Source organism: Callorhinus ursinus, unplaced genomic scaffold, assembly GCF_003265705.2.
Source record: "Callorhinus ursinus isolate GAN/ISIS: 27379988/994484 unplaced genomic scaffold, GSC_fseal_2.0 scaffold44, whole genome shotgun sequence".
Lineage (NCBI taxonomy): Eukaryota > Metazoa > Chordata > Mammalia > Carnivora > Otariidae > Callorhinus > Callorhinus ursinus.
In genome coordinates, this window is record NW_027397106.1 from 2408269 (window position 1) to 2434809 (window position 26541).

General features: G+C 54.5%; 2 protein-coding genes across 2 annotated transcripts; both read left to right on the forward strand.

The window, feature by feature from the left end:
- The first annotated feature begins 319 nt into the window (after positions 1-319).
- On the forward strand, positions 320-7767 carry KRT78 (keratin 78). Its single transcript, XM_025883211.2, has 9 exons — positions 320-694; positions 1111-1325; positions 2299-2359; positions 2825-2920; positions 3796-3960; positions 4315-4440; positions 6882-7102; positions 7340-7374; positions 7456-7767. The coding sequence occupies exons 1-9, from the start codon at positions 320-322 to the stop codon at positions 7707-7709; spliced, it is 1548 nt and encodes a 515-aa protein (XP_025738996.1). The 3' UTR covers positions 7710-7767.
- A 5161-nt stretch (positions 7768-12928) lies between these two features.
- Positions 12929-25723, forward strand: KRT79 (keratin 79). Its single transcript, XM_025883191.2, has 9 exons — positions 12929-13602; positions 15842-16062; positions 17128-17188; positions 17311-17406; positions 22666-22830; positions 23032-23157; positions 23826-24046; positions 24729-24763; positions 25040-25723. Exons 1-9 carry the CDS (start codon positions 13126-13128, stop codon positions 25243-25245), a joined length of 1608 nt encoding a protein of 535 aa, XP_025738976.1. The 5' UTR covers positions 12929-13125; the 3' UTR covers positions 25246-25723.
- The last annotated feature ends 818 nt before the right edge of the window (positions 25724-26541 follow it).

A 26541-nucleotide genomic window follows, 5' to 3' on the forward strand; every position in this document is an offset into this window, starting at 1 on the left:
CAGCACTGGAGTCCAGGTCTCTGGCTGCTTCCTTGTCTTTGGGACGCGCCCAGCTCTTCTGCTGGCCTGGGAGCTCCGAGGGCAGGATCTGGGCCTTCTCTCCCTTGGGCTCTGCACGTGTTGGGCCCCTATCCTCCAGGCATGTCAGAATAGGTCAGCTGGAGCCAGTGACAGACACAGTCAGGCAAAGAGCATCTTGCTCCCCGAGGCCCAGCCCAGGCACGGGAGGGGATAAAAGTCTTATGCTGGGGCCTCAGGGCAGGAACTCGCACACCTCGATTATCCTCTGTCTGCAGCCGTGTGACCTTCCGTCTCTACCATGTCTCCCTCTTCATGCCAGGCCCGGAGGGGCTTCAGTGCTCACTCAGCCTGTTCTGCTCGCCTGGGGGGCCGTGGCGGTGGCGGCAGGGGCAGCTTCAGCAGCAGGAGCTTCAGTTCCTTCAGGGGGTGCAGAGGAGCCTCTCGTGGGAGGGCTGGGGGATCAGGGGGAGGACCATGGGTGCAGTTTGGGGAGGGCCGTGGTGGGCCGGGGCTTTCCCTGTGCCCTCCGGGGGGCATCCGGGAAGTGACCATCAACAATAGTCTGCTGACCCCATTGAGGATTGAGATCGACCCCCAGTTCCAGGTGGTGAGGACTCAGGAGACCCAAGAGATCAGAACGCTCAACAACCAGTTTGCTTCCTTCATTGACAAGGTGAGGGTCCACTCGGCTAAGCCCCTCTCTCGGCCTCCCTCGGAGGAACTGTTCTCCATGGATTTGGGAATGGGGAAGTCTGCTCTGCTACCACTTTTCTCATCACTTCTGCAGCAAAAAAGTCCTTCCTGTGGTCTAACTGCAGGCTCTCTGATTACGCTGAGACCCCGCTGTTCTATGGTTGGGGCTCAGGAATGGAGAACGGCTGTTCAGCAGTAGACCCTCCCCTGCTAGCCATCCCCATCATTTTGATGTGCTCAGAGTCTCCTGGGAGGGCCTGAGGCTGCCCCTGCCCAGGCTGGATTGGGAGGTAGGGGAAAGGTGGGCTGACTGGAGGGCCCCTGAGGCTTTCCTCGCCAGAGCCTGTGGCCAGGGAGCCCCACGGGAGCCTCAGGGAGCCTCTGCTTGGGTGGCAGGTGCGCTTCCTGGAGCAGCAGAACAAGGTCCTGGAGACCAAGTGGGAGCTGCTGCAGCAGCAGGGGGTGAGTGACAGCCCCCCGGACCTGGAGTCTTTCTTTGAGGGCTACCTGGCCCAGCTCAGGTGGCAACTGGAGCAGCTCCAGAGCGAACGGAGGGCTGTGGATGCCGAGCTGAAGTCCTGCCAGGACCAGGAGGAGGAGTATAAGGCCAAGTAGGCAAACCCCAGTGCCCCATGGGCCCCGGGTGGGGTCTGGTAGGGTTTGGTTCGGGGCTGGCAGTTGGAAGGCCTCCCACATGCTGAGCTCCCAGAGACACAGGACTGGCCTCCCCTCTTCATCCCATTCCCTCTGATTCTCAGAGTGCCCCACCTGTGGCAGGTAAGGAGGCCCCACAGTCCCTGATGCCCAGGTCTGGAGAGCCTCGGTTCCAACAGACCCAGCTCTGAGGGCCATGTTTCGGGTCAGGGCTGGGAGGGGCTTCTTTAAACAATGCCTCAGCGGGTTTTTCCTCGATAAATTCCTGTTGAGCAGGCTGTGGGCTGAGGTGACTCAGATGTTCTCTGGTCCCGGTGGTGGAAGGGAATCCATTTAGTGGGACCCTCCCCAGGCGTGTGGCATGATTCACAGCTGGGCTGTGTTTCTGGGTTCCCCACCTAGGTCACCTGGTGGTGTGGAGAGAGCAGTGGACTAACAGGAGGCTTGGGTTTGGTGACCGCGAGCCAGGGGAAGCTGTGTGGCCTTTTACCTTTGCCAGCCTCAGCAGCATGGGAGGTGGAGCGGGTCCTGGAAAAAGCCCAGGAGACCTGGTTTTAGATCTGCTTGGGCCACCTAATTATCGATGGCTTGGGCAAGCCATGTACTCTCTCTGACAAAAGCCAAAACGCCTGCTTCGCATGATGATTGTGAGCAGCGAGTAAGAAAAGGTGTTGGAACGTGCCTTATAGACGTGGAGAGTGGCCTCATGTGGTTAAGTGGACGTGAGCTGAAGGCGTGGAGGCGGACGTAGCCAGGATGTGACAATGACTTCCTGATGGGAAAGGCCGAGGAGTGGGCTGGTTATGTGTCCTGCTTGGGAGCGTCTAATGGCGGCAAGGGGGGGCCCTTTCAGGGAGGTCGTGCTCGGAGGAGGGCCATGGGCTCTGATCTCGCCACCTCAGGCAGCGTCCTTCTGTACTTACTTCACAGGTATGAAGAGGAGGCCCACAAGCACGCCACGGCTGAGAATGACTTTGTGGTCCTAAAAAAGGTGGGGGTCAGCAGCTTCACTGGGATCCTGAGCACCCACCATGCACAAAGCCCAGTCCTGGGCTGGGACAGTGGGAGGTGGGAGACCCTAATGCAGCACATGATACCACACTGCCTGTAGGGGGCCCCCAGGGAAATGGGACACCTACGTAGACACAGTGACCCCAGAACAAGATCTGATGGAAGGACCACGTGATGAGCTCTGGGTGTCACTGTGGGAGAGGGTGGGGAGGGAGTGGAAGATGCAGAACTGTTTGAGAGTAATCAGGGAAGTCTTCCTGAAGGTGGTGTGTGCCAGTGTCAGGCAAAAGGGAGAGCAGAACGAGGGGGGGCTGGAGGAGGAAGGAATGGGTCTCTGGGGATAGCCATGAGTGAGTATTGAGTAGTGTGTGAGCAGAACTCCTGAGCCAGAGTGGGACCCACAAACAGAAGTGGGAGTACATGGTTTCTGTCTTCCTGCCCCCAGGATGTGGATGGGGTTTTCCTGAGCAAGATGGAGCTGGAAGGCAAGCTGGATTATCTGCGAGAGTACATCTGCTTCTTGAGGCAACTCTATGAAGAAGTGAGGATCTGCCAAGTGCAGGGCAGTCTGCTGAGGGCCTGCGGGAGTGAGGGGAGGGGACAGGGCAAGCAGGCTCCCTGGCTACAGTGGGAGTGGCCAGGAGGCGACGCCTGGTTAGGGTGACTTAGATCCAGTCATTCAGTCATTTGACAAACGAACATCAAGAATGTACTGTGTGGATTGGTGGGTACTGGAGATACACTAGGGAATAACCAGACAAAAATCACGACGCTTGCTTTCTGTTGGAAGGCAGACAGTAAACAATAGACCTAGTAAAGAAGTATATTGGATAATATGTTAGAAGGTGACCAATGCTATGGCAAACAGGAAAAAATGCTATGGCAAACAGGGAGAGGGGGCTTAGGAATGTGGGTGGGAGGTAGGGCAGGTGGTAATTTCAAATAGGGTGGTCAGAGTGGCCTTATTTAGAAGATAAAGTTTAAGCAAAAATTGGAAGGAGGTGAGGAAGTTACCCAAGCAGCTGGGACCAGAGATTCCAGGCAGAGGGAAGGGCCCCCAGTGGCGTGCTGGTATCTTTGTGGAAGTAAGGAGGCCATGGGGGTCGGAGCAGGAGAAGGAGAGCAAGGGGGTGTGACAAGCAGTCAGAGGAGTGATGGGGACCCGGTGCTTTCGAGCTTGCAGGACATTTACCTTTCATGTCCAAGCTGCAAGGGGCATTAGACACCACCTCCTACAGTCCTCATTTTCAGATGAGGAGACAGCAGGGAGCAGGGCATGCCCAACCACCCAGCGGAAGGAAGGCTGCCCCCTGTTGGAGTTCACGGGCAGGAAGTCAGGCAGCCTGCCCCCCTGCCTGGGGCTCCAGGGGGAAAGGGAGGGGGGGCAGGTAGACACTGAGTCAGTCTTCCTGGCAGGAGCTGGGCCAACTCCAGACCCAGGCCAGTGACGCATCCGTGGTGCTGTCCATGGACAACAACCGAGGCTTGGACTTCAGCGACATCATTGCGGAGGTCCGCGCCCGGTACGAGGAGGTCTCCCAGAGCAGCAAAGCAGAGGTGGAGATGCTGTACCAGACCAAGGTGCCGGAGCTGGGGGGCAGCACTGGGTGGGAAAAGGCTGGGTCTCCCTGCCCACACCCCACAGGGGTCATCCACCTCGGTCCTCTTGGGGCTGTTCTGATAACCTCCCCGGAGCTCCAGGGCTGGGTGGCATGGCCACTTCCCCTCTCCAGGAGGGGGACAGTGCAGGGAAACCGTGGGAGACCAGTCTGGACTATTGCAAGCCCATCCCGCCGTGTCCTGGCTTCAGCGTTTAACTCGCATTCCAAGTGAGGACGTGAGGAGGCACAGAACTGGTGACATGGTGTTTCTCATGGTCTTGAGGTCGGAGGTGAGGGTCCTCTTAACCAATGGTGTCACCTCCGTCCCCCTCAGTACCAGGAGCTTCAGGCGTCTGCCCGGCTTTGTGGGGACAGCATGAAGGAAACCGAAGTCCAGATCTCTCAGCTGCAGCAGGCGAGTCAGAGGCTGCAGAGTCAGATCGAGAACCTCCAGAAGCAGGTAAGGCTTCCAGAGCTCCCCAGGTCCCCCTTTGTACTACCTTTGTGCCAGGGTCACTGCTGGCTTTGTGTGCAGGTTTGATAACTAGCTGGAGCTTTGGATACTTTGTGTGGAGAGAACTTCAAGCCCTGTTTTGGAGGAATTTGGCCTCCCTCCTATGACTTCAAGCCTGTGTGCGTTCTGTGCTGAACAACTCCAGGGGGCGCTGCTCACCTGCCTTCCATGGCCAGGCATACATCTTGCTTTTGGATCCTCGGGGAGAGGGTTGATCCATCTTTCTTGTCTTATACTCTTGTCTTTCCTTACTCTTACTCCTCCAGCCCAGCGGAGACTCTAGGGCCAGGTGTTGACTTTCTTCGTCCTGTGTTGGGGAGGGTGAGAGCCATGATCTCAGGGCACAGGTGAGATGGGGGGGAGTGAACCTTCCTTAGGCAGGTCTTTGCGCAGGCTGGAGGTGATGCTGTTGGGGCCTGGCGTGGGATGGAGTGGGGAGAGGAGGAGGGAGAAGATGGTAAGGGCAGGGGGGTGGTTCCTTGCTGGTCCTGGAGCCCTCACTTCTAGATGTGAAGGATTGCAGACTCTTCAGCTTTCGAGCCTCTTTGCACTCACGTTCCCCAAACCCATAGAATTGGTCTTGGGATCGGCAGAGGGTTGAGAGCTGAGACTACAGAGTCTCAGGCAGTTTCCTCAAGCATTTCAGCTTGACTCCCGGGGCGCGCCCGTGGCCAGTCCTCTCCCAAGCCGGGGCCCTCCTGGGAAAGCCCTCGGAGCTCCATTCCAAAGCCCGGACTTTGGTCTCCACCCATCCCTGCCCGCTGTCCTTTGGAATGTGATGCGGGACAGAGATGAAGGTGACCAGGTCCTATTATCCAATGTGCTGCCACAGGGTTTTTGCCCATAAATTTCAATTCCTTGCGGTGGCGGTTAAAATGCAGATTCCTGGGCCTCTGTCAGACTCAGGCAATCAGCCTCTCAGGGTGGAGCCCAGAAGCCTATTTTCTGAGCTCCGTTCAGCCAGGCGATTGTGAGCGTGCAGTCTCAGCCCAGGGGCCAGCACTTAGGAGGGCTACCACGTCCCCACAGCTGGGAGCCACAGCTCTGGCACACATGCTTTTCCTGCGAGAATCCCTCTTGGGAACACAGCCCCTGCTCACTCCTCCTTTTCCTGTACAAACATGACGGACCGAACTCCCCTGTGCCAGGTCCCGGCAGAGCCCCGCGGGCTGGAAGAGGGGGACCAGCTAGCAGCTAGCTGTCCTGGGTTAGGGACCCAGCTCTCCCCTCACCGCCTTTCTGAATCTCATTTTCTTCATCTGTAGACGGGAGATGATGTTGCCCATCCACAGGGTGCTTGTGTACAGAACAGAATAGAATAATGAGGCTAGAATGGGGGTAGAATAATGAGAGCCCTTAGGGAATGCCTTTCCTGATCCTGCGCATATGTCAGCTGGATGGCCAATTAGATGGGGGATGTTGCTCTCCTGGGAGTTTTCTGTCCGATCAGAGAGGTAAGTACAGAGAGTGTATTTCTCAAACCAAAAATTGGGGTCCGTGGTTTGATATACTTTTTTTTTTTAAGATTTTATTTATTTATTTGACAGAGAGACACAGCGAGAAAGGGAACACAAGCAGGGGGAGTGGGAGAGGGAGAAGCAGGCTTCCTGCTGAGCAGGGAGCCCGATGCGGGGCTCGATCCCAGGACCCTGGGATCATGACCTGAGCCGAAGGCAGATACTTAACCATCTGAGCCACCCAGGCGCCCTTGATATACTTTAGTAAGAGGACAAAGCATTGGAAGAGGTGCTAAGGGATGAGTTTCCTGTGGCTGCTATAACAAAGTACCACAAACTTGGAGCCTGAAACACCAGCCCATGTGTTCTCTCGGTTCTGGAGGCTGGAAGTACGGAATAGGGGGTTGGCAGGTGCGCTCCCTCGGAATCCCTCCTTGCCTTTCCCTAGCTTCTGGTGGCCCCGAGAAGCCTTGGCATTCCTTATCTTACGGCAGCATCACTCCATCCGTGCTTCCATCGTCACATGGCGTCATCCTTGTGTATCTGTTGCTGTGTTCTGTCATCTTTTCTAGGGACACCCCTCATGGGATTTAAGGCTCATTCTATACACAGTATGATATCGTCTTGAGATCCTTAACGAATGACATCTGCAAAGACCCTATTTCCAAATAAGATCACAGTCTGAAGTTCTAGGTGGACATGATGTTTTTGGGGACACTAGTCAACCCACTCCGGGAGTTAAGGGAACAGAAAAGGAGATGCTTTCCCTTAGAATGAGAGGAACGGGGTGGGAGCAGGATGGCCATGGGTAATTTTGAGCTCCTAAGATTGTGGTCTACCCTGGGCTTTAAGCTCTAACCACCGTAGGTTCCTTGGGAGGCTGTGCTGGACTTGCAGCCACTTTGTCCCTCATTTCTACACCCCTTCCAGAATGCCAGCCTGCAGGCCACCATCACCGATGCCGAGCAGCGTGGGGAGCTGGCCTTCAAGGATGCTTGGGCCAAACTGGATGAGCTGGAGGCTGCCCTGAGAGCGGCCAAGCAGGACCTGGCCCGGATGCTGCGCGAGTACCAGGAGCTGATGAGCATGAAGCTGGCCCTGGACGTGGAGATCGCCACCTACCGCAGGCTGCTGGAGGGCGAAGAAAGCAGGTGGGGACCTGGGAACATGGGCGAGGTGTGAGAGCAGGATGGACCGCCACTGAGCTGCTCTCCTCGCTGAGGGGGATTCTGAGACTTCCTAGCACTCTGAGCCATGGAGGGCAACCCATCCTGCTGGGAGGGATTTAAAATCGGGACTGTGGGTTTGATCTGCTGAGAGGCTAAAATACCTGAGGATGCATTCTTTGCAGCCTTTCTGAGCATTTCCTCTTCTCCTTTCTCTGCCAGGATGTCTGGGGGGTGCACCAGCCAGGTCACTATCTGTAAGTATCAGGGGGCTGGGGGAGAGTGGTCCCGGTGGGGAGCTGAGGACTCTGCTGGGACCCCGCTACGTTTCTTGGCAGCCGTGGGTGGAGGCAGCACCGTTGTGTCTGGAGGAGTTAGCGGTGGCCTGGGGAGCACTTGTGGACTCGGAGGCGGGAAAGGCAGCTTTGGGTCCAGCTGCTCCAGCGTCGTGACCGGAGACTCCAACGTCATCCTGGGCTCTGGGCAGGGCACTGTTTTGGGCTCCTGCTCTGTGTCCGGCTCCGGCTCTGGCTGCCACACCATCCTGAAAAAGACGGTGGAGTCAAGTCTGAAGACGTCCATCACATACTGAGTGACCTGGCAGCCACTTGCTCCCCGTGCCTTCTGGAGCCCTCTCAGCCCTGCCCCAGCTCCACCACCCACCTCCCTGCACGGCCAGCTCCGTGTCCCTTGCCCTCAGCCTGAGCCAGCCCACGGGGACTCTGCAGAAGTCAATAAAAGTCATGCCTGCCGCTGTTCTGAGTGTGTGCCCGGACTGGCCTTGCTCCGCAGACGGGTTTGTGTCTCATTTGCCTGCTGTCCGCCCCAGGCCCACCGCGCCCTGTCCTCCAGCCAACCAGCCTCATCCTCTCCTCTCTGCAGCCCTCAGGCAGAGCTGGGAAACCCCTGGTGGGCTTGGCCAGCCAAGTATTGTCCTTTGTGGGGAGGGGAGAGGTCTGAGGCCCACTGACCAGAGCCTGGGGGCTGGAACGAAGGGCCACCACCCTAGTCCTCCTCACCTGCCTGTGGACCTCCATCTCTCCAGCTCTCCTATGAAATGAAGCAGCACCCATTTCTCCCTGAGGGGGTCTCCCTTTCTCTCTCCCCTCTCCCACTCTTTCCCTCCCACAAATTTTATTGAGTGCAAACCATACTCGAGGCACTGTGCCAGGACTGGGCTACACTGGCAAGCAAGATCAACCCCATCCTGCCCTCCTAATGGACTCAGTGTCTGTCTTTTTTAAAAAGTAAGCTCTATGCCCAGTGTGGGGCTCAAACTCATGACCCTGAGATCAAGAGTTGCATGCTCTATAGGTCGAGCCAGCCAGGTGCCCCTGGGTTCAGGGTCTCTCCCACCCCTTCAGTTTCTGGGTTCTCCAGCATAACCCCTCCCACCCACGAGAGCCAGATCTTCCTTCTGGAGCCTGTGGTTACCAGGCCCAGAGGCCAGTCTCCTGTGGCTAATTCAGACAGCCTGTGTTGGGAGATGGGGGTTTCCGGAGGGGGGGCTTGTTTGCGTCCTATCCCTTCTTCCAGTGCTCTCCCACTGATGCCCTGGCTCCAGCTCCATCCAGGGTAGCAAGCTGGGTCTTGTCATGTCAACCCCACCACCTCTTTGAGCTTTAACCTGGCCCCTCTCCAGGGATGCCCCCAGCAGGTTAATAATTCAGCACTGATGCCAAGCAATAACTTTAAAGGCAGGTTCCAAGGGCATTTAGAAGGGAGGCTGAAGGGCAGAGATGTGAAGGTTCCCTGTGGCACTGTGCAGCTTCTCTGCCACTCCTTACAGCAATTCAGCTCTGTCCCAGGCTTGCATCTCACCCAGCAAAACAGAAGTGGTGCTACTGCCCAGCCACTCTTCCCAGAAGGCTAATTTGTGGAATATCTATTGCTGTTTAGGAATATCCAAAGGACATCTCACTCCTCATCCCAGTCAGCTCATCAGGGGGCTCCTTCCAGCCCTCTGCTCTGCTCCCTGGGATGTCCTCCCCCGCCTCCATCTCCACTGATGTTTCAGTATCTCTTCTAGCTTGTTCCCTGGTAACATAACTGTACTCCAGACCGAAGAGAGCCCCTCATCGCTGCTCCTTGTTCTTCTCATGTGTGCACCAGATTTTTCTCCTCCTGGAAACCTTCCCTAATTCCCCAAGTCTGAATGTGCCAGACCCTTTCTTTCCCTGGCACAGCCTGGCTACACCTGTTGCTGTCCTTGGCTCTGTCCCTCTCTGGTTCTGGTCTGGGATCCAGCTTTCCTATTAGCCTGGGACCAATGGGCAATTTCTTCTCCCGCACCCACGATGGGGATCAGCTGCTTAGCTTGTGCAGGGGGGCCTCTGATGAGCACTTGGGACTGGAACTCTGCCCATCCCCTTACCTCTTGGCTCTCACCCCATCACTGGGCCTGTCTGACCATGAGGCTGGACATTTCTCCTTCCTCTTCCGCAGGAAGTCCTGCAGGAAGCCAGGAGCGTGGGCATTGGGGCCAGTTGCTAGGTGGGTGAGGAGGGCCACCTTCTCCTCCCCGGGCCCCACCCCCCAGCAGCCCATCGGCTCCTGCACTGCTTCTCCTGTCTTCTCCCTCCCATGTGGCTCAACCCCAAACTCCACGGTCTAGGCCACAGGAGGTCATGCCATTCAGCCCCAGCTTTAAGGGGAAGTCAGCCTTTTTCTCAGACCCAAGGATCTCTCCATCAAAAGTATCTGAGAAGGAGGCTTTTTGGCCTTCTGTAAGGGAGACATGAACTGGGGAGCACATGGCCCAGGAACCAGGATTCCTGGGCTTGCATCCCAACTCTGCCACTTACTAACGGTGTGACTTTGACCACGCTATGTAACCTCTCCAGTTTCCTCATCTGTGAGTAGAGATTAATATTAAGGCTGACCTCACAGGGCTGTGTGGGGATGGTGCCATTCAGGATCCCAGCAGGAGACAAAATTCACCCGAGAACGTTCAGTTAAATGGACTTCAATGCCAGAAGCACCTATGGAGGTGTGGGTGTCACTAAGGGAAGGCAGAAAGGAAGGAGGGGCCAGAGGCCAGCAGAGCTGGAGGGGCCAACCTCTGGTTTGTCCAGGGCTGAGCGGTTTTCCAGGACGTGGGCCTCTCAGTGGAAACAGGGAGAACCAGGATGAGGGGGTTGCCTGCGTAGAGCTGAAAGACAAGAGGAAGAAGTGAGTGACAGATGGAAGAAGCTGTAACCATGGAGGACAGCCGGGCAGAAATACCTGCCCTCCCTTCCACCCTCCCACATCTCCTGCCCATGCCCCCCAGCCTTGACCGACCTGTGAAGCCAGAGAGCAAGGGAGCAGCCTACAGGGGTCTAGGAGGAGGGTGACTGATCTGGGGTGGGAAGGAGGCGGATGGAGCCCAGCCAGCGTGGACATGAGATGCGCTATTGCACTGGAAGTGTCGGCCCCATAGTAAGTGCTGAGTAAATGCTGACTGTAATGATCATCACGATTAGGTGAGGAAGTCCTACCCCTGTGGGAGGGCTCCCAAGGGCAGCGACTGTTGTCCTCACCCCGTATCTTTGCTATGGCTCCGTACCCAGCCTGGCCTGCGTTGGGTGCCGTTGGGTGCTCCGCAGACACCATCTGTCTGTCCCCACCCAAGCCATCTTGCCTTGTCCCTCCTGCAGCAGCCTGCCATCCCCTCGGCTCTTGTGTCCTACCGACGGGGCGAGGGGGGGGCGGGGGGATGCCAGGCCGGTGAAAGTCTCCAGACACAGAAGCCCTTGGTTGGAGATACAGCGGAGGGGAGGAAACTGTTCGTCCTAAACACCAGAAAGAAGGTCTGAACTTGGGTGTTCTGCCTGAAAGCAGAGTCAGGGCCTAAGGAGACAGGGTGGCTCCCCCACTCTGTCTGGGCTGGGACCCCGGAGCCCCCGCCTGGCCGGGAGGGAGTCTGTCTCCAAGCAGTAACTCGGGCAGAGTGAGCCTGGCTACCTGTGTGGCTATCTGTCACCAGCTTGCCCACAAAGCCCGACAGAGAGAGCCCGGTCATCACGTGTGGCTGTCATTCCTGGGGAGGGGTGGAGTGTGTGCAGCCGACTCTACTCCCACCTCCCCGGCCGCCCTGACTCAGAGGGCTGACATCACTCCCTTCCCCAGAAGTCCCACTCCCAACTGTCTCCCCTTCCCACGCACCTGCGGGAAGCGATAAGGGAGGCTGAGAAAGTGAGCACAGCCTCAGGGACAGGAGACAAGGGTCGGTGGGAAGTGACGGCTCAGTCCTGGCTCAGTCCTGGGATCACAGGCCAATACTTTTGGATAGGGCTTCCCCTTTCAAAAAGGCAGAGGGGAAGGAGGCCCAGAGGGGTTGAGAGCAGCCCAAGGACACCCAGCTCAGTGGGGATTCACCTCCTGGCCTGGCTTGCCCAAATGCCTTGTATCCTAGCTCCCAGCAGAAAGGAAGATCCCCTCCTGGGCGCTAAGGGACTGGTTCTGTGAATGCCCCTCACCCCATCCCTCATGAGCGTTAGGTTCGACATCTGTAGCAACTGGGAGCCCCTTACAGCCTTTAGTAGTGGCCCCGGGAAAGAGTCCCGCAGCCTCCTCTGGGTCTGGAGTGGGTTTGCTCTCTGCCTGCCTTCCTCAGGCTGTGGGAACGGGCCACTGTCCTCTCCTTCGGGGTCCTGGGGCCACAGGTGGCCAGAGTCCCAATTCCACTGTGGAAGGAGTGTGGCAAGGGGCTGTTGCGGCTCCTTCCCTCGGGCGAGTCTCTCTCGCCTCTCCGGGTCCATTTTCCAGTTTTCCAGCTGAAAGCTCAAGTGGGCGAGGAGGGCCAACCGCCAAAGTCACCTTGGCAACACTCCCTCACTCCTAACATTTCACTAGCATCTGACATCTCCAAGTCTTCCTTTGGGGCTGTGCTTGGTCCCAGGAGCCTGAGGTGGGGGCGGGGGGGGGGCACAGAGGGGACTGTGTGAAGTGATCAAGGAACCCCCTGGCCTTTCTGAATCAAGCATCAGGCTCCTTGGGGGCTGGGAAGATGGGAATGTTGGGGTGCTCCCTGGGGTTCTTGGGGCCTTTGTTGAACACATTCTTCTTAGACCTGTACTTATGTCTAATCAGAACGGGATGCGTCCTCCACCCACCTGCAGCCCCCTCCAAAGTGGCCGGGCCCTTCTGGGGATGCTCTGCTGCGGGACAGAGGGCTAGGGGGGAGGGCTCTCAGGTTATAGTCAAAGCGCTCTGTTTCTCTTCAGTCCCCAGCAAAGTGTGCTTTGCGCCATGCATCTCCCTGACCTCGGCGCAATGCCTGAGGAGCCCAGGGCCTTCCACCTTCTCCTCAAGTGCCCCGGCCCCAGGGTTGGGCCGAGACCCTCTTTCTGTCCTTGTACCCACTTTGCTCAGCACAGGGTCTCCGCCCAGCAGACAATCTGCCAGCGATGACAGAACAGATCGCCCCTGCCCCCACCCTGTCACCTGTGTCCCCCTCCCTGGACCTGCCAGGAGGCGATGAGGCTGTGGGCTGGGAGGGTGGGACTGGAGCAGGCCTGGGCACCCTCTCCACAGCCCGTTGCCCAACCGTCGCTTGCCTTGCCACCTGTACAGCCCTGGGCCTTGGGGCCTTGGCTTGCGACAGGGGCCTGGGCCAGATCCCACAGAACAGAGCCCCATTGACGGTGGCCATCAGGGCTGGGTGGGAGGAGAGCAAGCCAGCCCCTGGGTGGTGGGGGCGGCCGTGGGAGCCTGTATCATCCCGTTCCAAGTCAGGAGAGCCCCAGGGGGGAGAAGGTGGCATCCTGCCCCACACAGTCTCGGCTCAGCCCCAGCTTGGGAGCACAGGTGATAACTGGGAGCAGCCCCTCCCTCCCGTTGGGGGAGAGGGGACTCCCCTGGCCCACGGGGCCCCTCCCTCTCTTCCTGGGGCAATGGGGCAGGAGTGTCTGTGAAGCCCAGGAGCCAGCCCAACTGGGAAAAGATAAAAAGCCCATCGGTGGTACAGCAGCTTACCGCGTTCGCTCTCCGCTCTCCCAGCCTGCACTCCAGCCCCTCTGACAGCCATGAGGTCCTCTGTGTCTCGGCAGACATACTCCACCAAAGGGGGCTTTAGCTCCAACTCCGCAAGTGGAGGAGGCGGCTCCCGGGGCCGCACTAGCTTCAGCTCAGTGACGGTGTCCCGGAGCAGTAGCAGTGGTCGGGGAACGCGCTGTGGCCCCAGCAAGGGTGGCTTTGGCAGCCGAAGCCTCTATAACTTGGGGGGCAGCAAGAGCATCTCAGTCAGTGTGGCTGGAGGGGCGTCCTCAGGGCAGGCCCTGGGAGGCTTCGGCTTCGGCAGTGGGGCCTATGTGGGTTTGGGGGCCGGCCGGCAGCCATTCGGGCCGGCCTGCCCCCCTGGAGGCATCCAGGAGGTCACTGTCAACCAGAGCCTGCTGACCCCTCTCAACGTGGAGATCGACCCCGAGATCCAGAGGGTGCGCACCCAGGAGCGCGAGCAGATCAAGACCCTCAATAACAAGTTCGCCTCCTTCATCGACAAGGTGAGCCAGGGTGGAAGGAGGCAGGGAGGGGCCCTTGGAGTAGAAGCAGGGCCGCTAAGAGAGGGGGTGCTGGGCAGAGGCTGCACACTGTTGCGGGGGAGGTTGATGGGATGACTTTGGAGCTCTCTGGCCTGGCGACGGTCTTCTGGGTCTTCCTGTCCTTGCTCAGGTGAACTTGATTCTACTCATGAGGCCTGTGGCCGAGCCTACCTTGACTGTGTTGTGCCTTTCCTACGGTCATCATGAACACGATCACACAGCAGCCTGTCGCACGATTAAGGAGTAGACTGTCCTCACGGCTCCTCTTAACAGGGTGGTCCTTAGTGCCTCTGGTCATTTCACAGCTGGGTGCTCAAATGTCCAACAAGTTATCCAAGGAGCCCCATCTCTTGCCTGCTCTCTCAGTGTTGGAGAAGGCCTAAGGGCAAAGATGTGATCAGGACATGATTGAGGGGCTTGTCCTAGGAGGAGTTACCATTTTGCTTCTCCTATTGCTCCTTGCTGTTCTGGTCAACAGGCTCAGTTTGGGGGTGGGACAGTGAAGAGGGTGGTCGCCTGGGCACCATGGCCTGGGGGTGGAGTTTGATCTGTCCCAGATTGGGAGCATCCTGACCCCTCCCCTGGCCTCCAGACTGACTGGGTAGCTCTTGTACCTGCTCTCTGGTATTTCCAGGTCTACTTTGCTGCATTGTCTTACCTCTACCCCAAGTCCCCAGGCAAGGGGACCATGATGGGGAGAATCCTGGTGGATAACTGTTATCTTAGTTCAGGGACCGGGGGGTTCCCAAAGAACATTCATGTCCTCTTTCTCACGTGAAGCCCACAGTGTCCCATTGTGGGACACCCATAGTGATATTGTGTCCATTCTGAAGAAGAGAAAACAGAGGACTAGAGAGGGCAAGTGATTTGGAGGCAGAGGCAGGCCTGGAACTCAGGTTCATGGGCCCTATGGTCCTTGGCATTGCGGGCTCTTGTCTACGTTTGTGGCAGATGCATCTGCTTTATGGTTCCCAGGCCATGTGACTTTGGGCCTGGGGTGCTGTGGAGGTGGGACCTGGAGAAACCGGATGGCAGGTGAAGCAAGCTGTTCCGCCCACCTCCTCACCTTACCCCCTAGTGACTTTTGGTCCTCCTGTGGGACTGTCCCAGAGGTCAAACAGGCAAAAACCTCTCTCAGGCTCTCAGCATCGTGTTCTAGGAGCTGGGGGTCTGTGAGGTTGACCCTGTTCAGTGTCTCTGGCTGGACAGAGAACCCCCCCAGGGGGCCTATGAAGCCCATGCCATGAGCCCTCTTTTAAGTCTTTAGAGATAGGGCTGGGCATCTATATTTAAAATTAAAAAAAGTTCAAATTTATAGAAAAGTTGCCAGGACAGTACAATATATTCCTATATATTTTTTCACCCAGATTCACCAAATTTTAAAATTTAATTTAATTTAGTTTAATTTAATTTTAATTCCAGTGTAGTTAACATATGGTGTTATATTAGTTTCAGGTGCGTGCCACAGTGATTCAACACTCCCATACATCACCCGGTGCTCATCACAAGTGCATGCCTTCACCCCCATTCCCTATTTCCCCATCGCCCCGCCCACCTCCCTTCCGGTAACCAGCAGTGTGTTCTCTAGAGTTAAGAGTCTGTTTCTTGGTTTGTCTCTTTCTCTCTCTCTTTTTCTTTGCGTGCTTGTTTTGTTTCTTAAATTCCACATATGAGTGAAATCTTATGGTATTTGTCTTTCTCTGACTGACTTAATTCACTTTAGATTCACCAATTTTACATTTTGTCACATTTGCTTCCTCTTTCCGTGTGTGTACACATGTACATATGTACATATTTGCATATATACATACATACACATACACCTATATATGCATCTGCATTTTTAACAGTTGATTTTGGTGTAGAATTAGGGTTCAGGAACACTGATCTAGTCTGGTTTACCCAGGACCAGTGGGAAAGGGAGACCCAGAGGTAAGTGACTTGACTGTTGTCAACTAGTAAATGACTGAGTTGGGGCTTTTGCAGTTTATTAACTCTTTAGAGTCTTTGTCATTGGATTGGACAGTCTTTTCCAGCAAAGACTATTCCCTTAGGAACTCCTCCCCTCAGCAATGCATGGGCTGTGCACTGGCCCTGTGAGGTCCTGGTTGGGGGCAGATGGTGACGATGGGCCCAGTCCTGGGTCCCTCCTGGAGCCAGGAGATGGTACCAGCCCACCACCCTTCTTGCTCTGGCGCAGGTCCGTTTCCTGGAGCAGCAGAATAAGGTGCTGGAGACCAAGTGGGCCCTGCTGCAGGAGCAGGGCCAGAACTCGGGTGTCACCAGGAACAACTTGGAGCCCCTCTTTGAGAACTACTTGGGCAACCTGCGGAGGCAGCTGGACAACCTCCAGAGCGATCGGGGGAGGCTGGACTCAGAGCTGAGGAATGTGCAGGATGTCCTTGAGGACTTCAAGAGCAAGTGAGGAGGACTGGACAGGCTGGGCCCATGGGGGGGGGGGGGAGGGGGACGGCATGGGAAATCTCCCCAGAGAGGGTCACCCCATTCCCAGGCTCCTGGGTCCCACCTGGGGGAGTGCACAGACAGAGCTGCTTCGCTTGGGTGTCTAGGCCCTGGGCCCATTGCCTCCTGGAGAATTGTACCACTTATTTGTGTATTATTCATAATTTAAAAAACTCTAAGGTAGGGAGAATATGTAAGGAACCTCTATGTTCTTATTACTCAGGTTTAGTAATTATTAACTCATAGACCATCTTGTTTCATCTATATACCTACTTGATTTTTCTCCTCCCTTATTGTCTTGAGACAAATCCCAGCCATTGTGTGATTTCATTCATAGATATTTACTGGATATATTCATATGGCTCATCAGTATAGCTTGATTTAATCAAACATAAACATAATGCCATAACCACATCTCAAGTTTTTAAAATAGTAATTCCTCAGTATCATCGACTATCCATTCTTTCTGAATTTTTGACTGTCCCATAAATGTCATAAGTTTTAAAAATAGTTTGTTTGAATCAAGATCCAAATAAAGGTCAGATATTATGACGAGTTGATATGTATATCTATAATTTTACGGTATAATCTTTCATAACTTCCCCAATTACTTGATACCGGCAATTTCTAACCCTTAAAATCTCAGCAAAAGCAGTTGGAGAGAAGTAAGCTGTTTTAAGTGACCTCCTGCCTGTCAAAGGTGAACGCAAAAAAAAACAAAACAAAACTGCTGTTGACACATCTTTGCCTGTTCCTATAAAGCCTCCTATGGGCTCTGATCCAAAGAGATGGCTTGATTGCCATATTATTGCGCAAAATCTGGGCCTGTTCCCTCAAAGTGGGTGGGCAGGAATATTTAACGACTGTACTCCAAGTTTCTTCACTGGTGGGCTGCATTACAGAACTGCTTCTCAAGGGTGTTCTTAGATAGTGTGGGACCCAAGGGGGCTTAAAGCCAAGTGGGTTAAATGTCTTAAAAGGCAGAAGTAGGCTGAGCCTGGCCTGAGTCTTCCTATGTAACAGGTACGAGGATGAAATCAATAAGCGCACTGCAGCGGAGAACGAGTTTGTGCTGCTCAAGAAGGTAAACAGGTGGCAGGGAGTGGGGGAGGTGGTTCTTGGGCTTGCCAGGGTGCTGGGCTGACTCAGAGGGAGGTGAGAGCCCTGGGGGCTGAGGCATCTGCCTGCTGTCTCTCTTGCCCCCAGGATGTGGATGCTGCATACATGAGCCGAATGGATCTGCATGGCAAGGTCGGCACCTTGACTGAGGAGCTTGACTTCCTGAATCATCTCTATGAAATGGTGAGATGGCCAATGGACAGGGACAATTACGTTTGTGTATAGCACTGGGGATTCCCCCTGGAGGTCTGCTCTGAATTCACCAGTGCAACTTAACTGGTAGAAGATAGAACTTGGATCTTTCATTAACACAAGCTTCCAGGTATTCAGTGCTAAGGATGGGCCCAGACACCGGGCCAAGTTTTACATAATCCTCCCAACAAAGCCACAATAGAGGTACTACTATTGTCTCCATTGTATAGTAGGTGACATGGAGGCTCCGGGTAGCTTGCCCACGGTCACATAGCTAGTTAGAGGCAGTGCCGGAATTAAAACCTGGTTCTTGGACTTCAGAGTCTGACTCGCGCTCCTGTGTTAGACTGTTTCCCTTCTGGACCAGTTTGTAACAGAGCAAGGGCTGGGGGAGCAGAGAGGGGGCAGAGAAGGGCCTGAGATTCGAGGTTGGCGCAGGAGTTGAGGTGTGGCTAGTGGGTAGATTGCAGGATCCAGGAGGGGTCCCAGGAAACCAGGAGGTTCTGAAGACCAGGGCGAGAGGGCTGAAGTTAACCCGACTTGATCCTGGTATCCAGGGCCTAGACCCGGACTCGGTAGGGGCCTCGGGGCCCACCGGCCCTCCGCGCTGGGGCCCTTTCTCTAACATCGCTGATAGGAGTCATGTAGCCTCGGCTTGAATCCTCCTGGTGGTAGGGAGCTCACTACTTTTTAGGGCAGGCATTTTCATTGTTGACCAAATTAGAAGGCTGATTTTAATCTTCTTCCCATGACTTCTGCTCTTGATTGGCCCTGATTCTGCCCTCCAGGCAACAAACCCAGTTGTCTTCTGTGTGGCATATTGTCTTTCACAGGGCAACACCTTAGAGGTCAGGATGCTTCAGGGACTGACATCCGTGGTATATGAGGAAGTTGAGGAAACAGCGTTCTTAGTCCAGACTTTTGGTAAAGAGTGGGATAGGGAGGGAGCTTACAGACTTGCATTCGTGCACCTAATGTTGTGCTAGTTTATGTGTCATTTTTAGAAGCCATTTCACAACATTTGCTCCTTAAAAAACCCCCGGCCTTTTCCACATGAATGCTTTCTTTTTTTTTTTTTTTAAAGATTTTTATTTATTTATTTGAGAGAAAGAATGAGAGAGAGCGAGCACATGAGAGGGGAGAGGGTCAGAGGGAGAAGCAGACTCCCCGCCGAGCAGGGAGCCCGATGCGGGACTCGATCCCGGGACTCCAGGATCATGACCTGAGCCGAAGGCAGTGGCTTAACCAACTGAGCCACCCAGGCGCCCCACATGAATGCTTTCAAGTGAGGCATGTATCCATTTGCTTCCAACTTCCTAGATTTGGGCAGTTGAAGTTTTGAAACCAAATGCAAGAGTTAATGAGTTCCGTTTTCCCTGTGACATGTGATTATGGTTTCATCCCATCGCCTAGGTAATTGTGGGCACTTTGAAACTTGATTTCCCCTATCCATATGTTGGAGATACCCAACTGGGTAATTAGATGTATTCATGATACCCCAGCTTGGGGTTCTCTGCAGACCTGGTAAACTTTCGGTTCAGTGTGAGTGTTCATTTCAGTGTACGTGACTGGTGAGCACATTAAAGCCAACAGGGCCAAGAACCGAGTCCTAGTGCAAGAACTAGGTCTTCAAGTGGTGCCTTTCTGCCAGGCTGACCTCACTCCACTAATCACTAATTTGTGGTTCAAGTGCCTCAGCTACTTTAAAATCTAGTTGACCATATCATCATCTGGCCCACATCTTTCTGTCTTGTGTTCAAGAATGCTGTGGAAGTCTTGGTCAAGCAATGTCTGTGATGGTCCTTTAGCATTTTAGCAATACAACCACAGGAGAAAATGAAATCTATTTGGCTTGGCCTTTCCTTGGGGAAGTCTTGCTGGTTCTATGCCTCTTACATTTTGTGATTCTAGAGGTTCATAGGAGGTTGACGTCAGGTTTAAGCTGAAGAAGTCTAAATATCATCCCCTTGAAAATGAGGACATTTACTGCGTCTGGGGTTCTGGAATCTTCCCCACTCTCCATATTTCTTATGGATCTCCGGGAGTATTCATCCCCTTGGCAATCCCATGGCCTCCTAGGATATGCTCCTTTGGCCTGGACCCTTGAGATTCCCCAACAAGGCCAAGCCCTCTCATACTTTCTGTGTCTGTCTTGGCTTTCCAATTCTTCTCCAGCATCCTGCCCTTTCTAGTTTGGTGACTGTTCTCCTTGATGGAAAACAGGTAAATGATGTAGCCATTAAGTTGTTGGGTTTTGGGTTTTTTTTTTTTTTTTTTTCCGGGTTAGCCCAATGCTGCCTCTCTGTTCTTCTCACCTGGAGCTTCCCTATAGCCCTTGTCAGCTGGCCTCAGCATTTCTCCAGTCTCATTCTTGGCTGTGTTTTTCTCCTTCTAACATCTCTACCTGCCCTGTCAGAATGGAGCTTGTTGGGGAATGTTCTGTGCCATCACGCTGATTTCCTAGGTGCCTCCCCACTTTCTTCCTTATTGGGACCACTGATGGTGGTTTGCTGCTTGGGGATTCCTCCTTCTCTTCTCTTAGGTTCTTTTCTCTTCGGGGCTGGGTCAACAGTGCCCGCTCCCTTTTCTCTAAATGGGTAGGAATTGGCTTTCCTACTGTCTAAAGCACATGCCTGGAATGCCCAGTGTTCCTTTCCTTTGCTGTTCCTTATCATTTAACACCACAGATTATTGAGTAGTTTCCACATGGCCCTGGCTTTGGGGGCCCTGCAGTCTCAGCACGTGGTGGTGAGGCTGTGTTGGGACAGGAACAAGGTACCTGGTGCAGGCTGTGCCTGACCCTTCCTGGGAGGGCTGGGGGAGCCTCAGAGGAGATGGGGTTTGAGCTGAATTTTGAAGGAAGGGCAGGAATTCTAAAGGAGGAGCAGGAGGAGCCTGCCAGCCGGGGCCCAGCCTGCACAGTGACACGGACGCAGCATAGAGCACACGTATCTGGGGAACAGCGGGCGGGCCGGGCAGAGAGGGTCTGGGAGAATCAGGTGAGGGCTGGGTGCACAGGGAGGTGGGCTAGGGGCCAAGCCAGGGTTCCTCCGTGTCAGAGTTCCTCGTTGCCTCCCTGTGCCTCTTTGGGGCTGAGAACGAAGGCCAGAGCAGCTGTCCCCTTGCTGCCTCCTGCACGAATCAGCACTTGCTAGTTGATTTCAGGCTCCGGTTTTGGTCGAGCCAGATCTCAGGGAAATCCGGAGGGCTACCCACCAAACCTTGGCATGTCTTACACGGCGGAAAAGCAGCCTCGTGCCCTCCCTCTGGCCCGGATGATCCCTGTGGGATTCAGCTCCTGCTCCGGTGTCAACACTTTGGCCTCTCTGGCTCATTTCCTCCTTGCCCAGAGGCTCTCCACCTGCTCTTCCTCTCATGGTCCCTGGTGTCTGAGGAGACACATACCTTTAATCTACAGAACTCTTCCTTCTCCACTTGCAGAGACAGCTCTGTCTCTTTGGAAAGCCTAACCCTTTTAACCCTTATTCTATCACTCTAGGTGGTACCTGGTGGATCTTCTTGTCTAAAAAATTCCAAGTTGATTTTCCTCAGGACCAAGCTCTGGCACGGGACTGCCAAGGGACGCTGAGCTGGCGAGGGCGAAGGGGTGATGCTGTAAGATGACACTGGCAGAGTGGTCACTGCTGTGGCAAAATGACGTGATCTGTAGCAAATAAGCCTCATGGATGTCTTGACTGACCTTCAGAGAGGTGTGGGCACATAATGCATTTTATTGAGCACCCACCATGGGCCACAGATGGATCTGAATCCTTACATCCACCGCACGAGGAAGGTGTTATCACGGGCGGTTTACAGAAGAGGCGGCAGAAGCATCATGAGGCTTCATGACCACCCCGGTCACACAGCTAATGAATTGCAGGCCGGGGACTTGAACTTTTCTTTGCCTGTCTCCAGAGCTCATGTCTTTTCACTAAACCGCAAACATTTCACTGATTGGTGTTCGCCCCTTCCTCTTCACCCATCCCACCTTTCAAAAGACAGTGTAACTTAGTAATCTAAATCGATGTCGGTATGGACGGCAGTTCTGCCTTTGGCAGATTTCTTTCTCGATTTCTGCCTATCTCTCTTTTAGTCTGTGTCACCTCAGGTTCTGGTGTCAGAGGACCTAGGGTTGAGACTGGGCTTCCCACTTATCAGTTTGTGATTTGGGGCAGGTTACTCTTTGTGCTATTGGAAAAGGGCTTGTAATGAGTTGGTGCCTGTCAAGTGCTTAACACAGCACCTGCGCACAGGAAATGCTCAGTCAGTGAGAGCAGCTATTATATTCCAGCTCTATCTGTTATAATCCCACTGGCTGCAGGAAAGCTGGAGACAAGACCAGAGCACACAACGTGTTGACTTTGAGAGGGAAGATTCTCTGCCCTTTGGGAGCCACTGAGGAGCACTGAGGGATGAGGGATTTGATTGGAGCTGGAGTCGGGGCAGTTTGTCAGCAGCCCAGGGCAGGAAGGACCATGGGTGAGATGGAGACAGAGCTCAGCTAGGAGACCATGCAGATGACCTAGTGATAGAGCTGAACTCAAAGACACAACACAGAAACTGAACTTGCTGTTCATGGCATCTTTAAATGCCTGTTTATATGTCAAAGTTGATGGTCCTAGAAACCCAGGGAGGGTCCAAGAACATCACCATGGTCTATGAATGTCAGTATAGTCTAGAGGAAACCACTTGGGATTTGTTGCTCAACTGATTGATTCCAGTCCGGGCCCCAGGACTGGACGGGATGACCTTGGATCTGGTGACCTTGGATGTGTCACTTCTCTTTCCCAAGCCTCTTTCCTGTCAGGACCACTGTGAATGGTGGTGCAGGTTGTTAGCTGGCTGAGTGGAGAGTGGGGTTTGAATCAGGCCCATGCTCAGCTCCCCGGGTCCCACTGTCTGCCCCTGCTCAGAGGGGAGGCTTTTCCCAAGTTGGCAAAAGTGGCCTGGCTTGCCTCCCAGGGTGTTCTGAGGATGAAAGGGACTGGCACTGGGTTTGGGTGCAGTATGTACACATTCTTTCCCCTTCTTTAATCTCTGGGAAACCTGTAAATCCATAAAAAGGAAAGATATTTATAAAAATGAAAGCCCCATTTCCCGGCTGGAGAGAATGAGGCCTTTCTTTCTAGGCTGAAGCCTGGGGCAGAGCACAGGCCTCCTGATGCCACCTGGGGACCCCGTCCTTCATCCCTCGGCTGTCTCCTGGGAGCCCGGAGCAGGGACGCTGGTGGCAGCTATCTCTTTCTGCAGGAGCTGAGCCAAGTGCAGACCCACGTGTCTGACACCAATGTGGTCCTTTCCATGGACAACAATCGCAGACTTGACCTGGACAGCATCATTGCTGAGGTCAAGGCCCAGTATGAGCTGATTGCCCAGAGGAGCAGGGCTGAGGCTGAGGCTTGGTACCAGACCAAGGTGAGAAGAATGGCTAGTCAGGTGTGTGGGCTGGGACAGACAGAACTTCCGCCATTGTGAGAGGCCTGGGGCCAGACACACCGAGCCTACATGGGGTGGGGGTGGGGGTGTGGGGCTTTCGCCGTGAGGGTGGGCCTGGGGCCACTAGTTACCCAGGAGGGCCTGGAATTGACAGCTCACTGACACGTTTTTGGTCTCCAGTATGAAGAGCTGCAGGTGACAGCTGGGAAGCATGGGGACAACCTGCGGGACACTAAGAATGAGATTGCTGAGCTCACCCGCATTGTCCAGAGGCTGCAGGGTGAGGTGGATGCGGTTAAGAAGCAGGTGAGCCTTTGGTTGGGAGCCTGGGGATCAGGCCTGGGTTGGCAGAGGTGCGGACCTTCTCATTGTCATGCTGAGGGGTGAGAACTGCTCTTTTCCTGATGGATGGGACACACTCAAACGCTGGACCATTAAGAGCAACACACTCCTTTTACAGGATAGGAAACTGAGGCCTGGAGAAGGATAAGAACTTGTCCAGGGTCACGCCGCATATTAGTGGTGGAGCAGGTGGGCTGATCTCCTCCAGGGAGACTGGAGATTGAGCCTGTCTCCAGGAGGTCGGAGCAGGAGGCTGACAGTTCAAGTGTCCAGGTCATAGGTGCTGATTCCCTCTAAGATATGGCTAAAAAGCTTGAGTTTTTCCCCAGATCAGAGTGAAGCATCTGGTCAATGGTGAGGTTATATTCTTTATTCTATCTCTTTGAAGCACTGGGCTGAGTTGCAGCAGGAGGGACTAAGATTAGACTTCAGTAAGGACTTTCCCAGTGGTGCTACATGACCCTGCTTGTGTAATAGTATCACTTCGCTGAGATGAATATTTCTCCTTTCCTTCTTTCTCAGTTGGGGTTGAGGGGGGCACGGATGGGGAATGGTGATATCTGGTTTGAGGGTAGAGAGATGGATGTGATGAACCTGGAGGGTGTTCCCAACACCTTTCATCCCTTGGGCAGTGCCAGCAACTGCAGACAGCCATCGCAGAAGCGGAGCAGTGTGGGGATATGGCATTGAAGGATGCTCAGAAGAAGCTTGGGGACCTGGACATGGCCCTGCACCAGGCCAAGGAGGACCTGGCCCGGCTGCTGCGTGACTACCAGGCTCTCATGAACGTCAAGCTTGCCCTGGATGTGGAGATCGCCACCTACCGCAAGCTGCTCGAGAGCGAGGAGAGCAGGTGGGGGCCCCCTCCTGCCCTGATTCAGAGGGCTTTCCAGCCCTGCCTGTGGGAGAGCCCATGTCGTTGTCGGCTCTGTGCTGGGGGTAGGGAAAGAAGGGAGGAACCAGGGAGCTGGGCTCCTAACTCATCACCCACGGGAGACTCTCCATTTGTGTTCATGGCCTCTGCTGCCGCCTCTCCTCGGTTGGCACGACAATCAGTAATCCTTATGGTGGTCGGCAACCCTGCAGAAGTGAGGCTTCTTCCAACACCAGATTCTACCACCTTTGAAGTTTTGAAAAAAAAAATTAATCATCTCTGTCCTTGGGAAGGCATGAGATGTAAAGAAAGTCACTTGAACCAGAAACCAGGAAGCTTCGTTTTGGCACGAGCTTTGTTTGCTGTCCGTGACGAGCATGCAGAGGGAAGGCAGGGCAAGGACAGGGGACGAGGGGCCGCACCGCCTGCTGTGGCTCTGCTTTCTCTGTCGCACCTGCTGGAAGGGCCGCGAGGCCGAGCACAGCCACGTGCAAGTGTTTCTCACGTCTTCTGGTCTTGTCTTGCGGGCCCTGGCTCAAGAGTTGACCCACTGAGTTGATCCACCGTGAAGGCAGAGAGTGGGAGGCGGGAAGGTAGGGGAGGGTTTTCACTTGGGCTCCAGGGACCACTGACCCTTCTCCTGGTCTTTCTGTTTCTGCAGGATGTCTGGAGAATGTCCCAGTGCAGTCAGCATTTGTGAGTATTTTGCTGCCTTGCCCTGCCCCACGCCCAGCCCCGGTCCTCTGCTTCATCCACTCAAACTGTCCTTGGCCAGAAGCACATTGCCCTCCACCTGAGCCCCTGGAGACAAGTTCGGGGGTTCCCAAAGAATGAGCTTCCTGCCCCACCTGCTCCATCAGTTTCCCACGGCTCCACTGCCTTCTTGTGTGCCTGTCCCTCACTGGTTTCTGCAAGTCCTCCTCCCTCTTCCAGCGTGGCTGCTCTGCCTCACCCAGACCCTTTGCCTTGCAGCGGTGACTGGCAACTCCACCACGGTGTGCGGAGGCGGTGCGGCCGGCTTCGGGGGTGGCATGTCCCTGGGTGGGGGAGGGGGTGCTGGCAAGGGCGGATTCAGCACCAGTGTGGGCTACGGCACCGTCAAGGGAGGGCCCGTCTCTGGGGGCACCTCCATCCTACGGAAGACCACCACGGTCAAGACGTCAAGCCGGAGGTATTAGCTGCCCAGCAGTGCAAGCTGGGGCCCCTGCAGTTTCCTCTTTGCTCTACTCACCCCACCTCTGCTGCCCTCCCCACCCACCTCCATAGGAGCGGGAACAGCCCCAGGACCACAGGTCCAGTGTATTTGCATGCCAGACTCTGCCTGTGACCTGCATTTTGGGAAGGTTCAAATCTACCCACGTTTTCTCCTTGTTTCTGCAATGTGATGGGAGGGAAGGTTAAGGCCACCACTTTGAGTGATGTGTTTGAGTGATTTGGGGGTGACCTTTTGACCACTGAGAGGAGGTTGGATTTCTCTCAATTCCTCTATTCTTCTGCTCTGCATTCAGGGCAGGCTGGGGGAGGAAGGAGGGAAGTTGGGAGTGGTCCCCAAAGGCCTTTCAACCTCCCAATCTCCACCAGACTCAACCCCTCTCTGAATCAGTCCACGCCTGGCTCTCCTGTCTGTGCCTGTGATGTATCTCAATAAACGGTAACTGCTGCTAGCTGTCTGTGGCTCCAGTCTGTCCTGCCTGGGGAACTGAAATTGTCAACCACATGCTCACTATGCCCCATGCTACTCACCATGCTAGAAGCACACCAGCTGGTACCATTACCACTGTAGGCCTTGGCTCTTACTCTCTCCTTTGTGGAGTTCACAGGAGAAGGCTTGAAGGAATATATAAGTTGCTCAAGGCAAGACTCGGCCACTGAGCAGATGCCTATTACCAGCCCAACCCCTGATGCCACTGAGTCCTCTGCTAACTCTATGGGGCAGGCAGCATGATTGTTCAGTGGAGAGATCTCGGGCTTCAGAACTCTGAGCAGACTTGGGTTTAAATCCCAGTTCTGCCAGTTACTGTGTGACCTTGGGCAAGTCACTTAAATTCTTTGAGCCCCACTTTCCTCCTTTGTAAAAGCAAGGTGTGATGAGAATATGTGTAAAGCCCCTGGCTAATGAGGGTCTTAATAGGACAAGTTCCTTTGCTTCCCTTCCCTCTGGCTCCTGGTTTCCCACCTAACTTATCACTGAGCAGTCCGATGGCTTCTCTCTCAGCCTTCATACCTGGTCATCAATAAGAATCCACATTTTCCCAACAATAACAGAATACATGTTTTTCTCAAGCACACATGGAACGTTTTCTAGGATAGATCATATGTCAGGCCACAAAACCAGTCTTAGCAAATCCAGGAAGACTGAAATCATACCAAGTATCTTCTCTGGCCCCGGTGGTGTGAAACTAGAAGTCAATAATAGGAGGAAAGTGAGAAATTCATGAACACGTGGAAATTAAACAGCATTTTCCTCAACAACC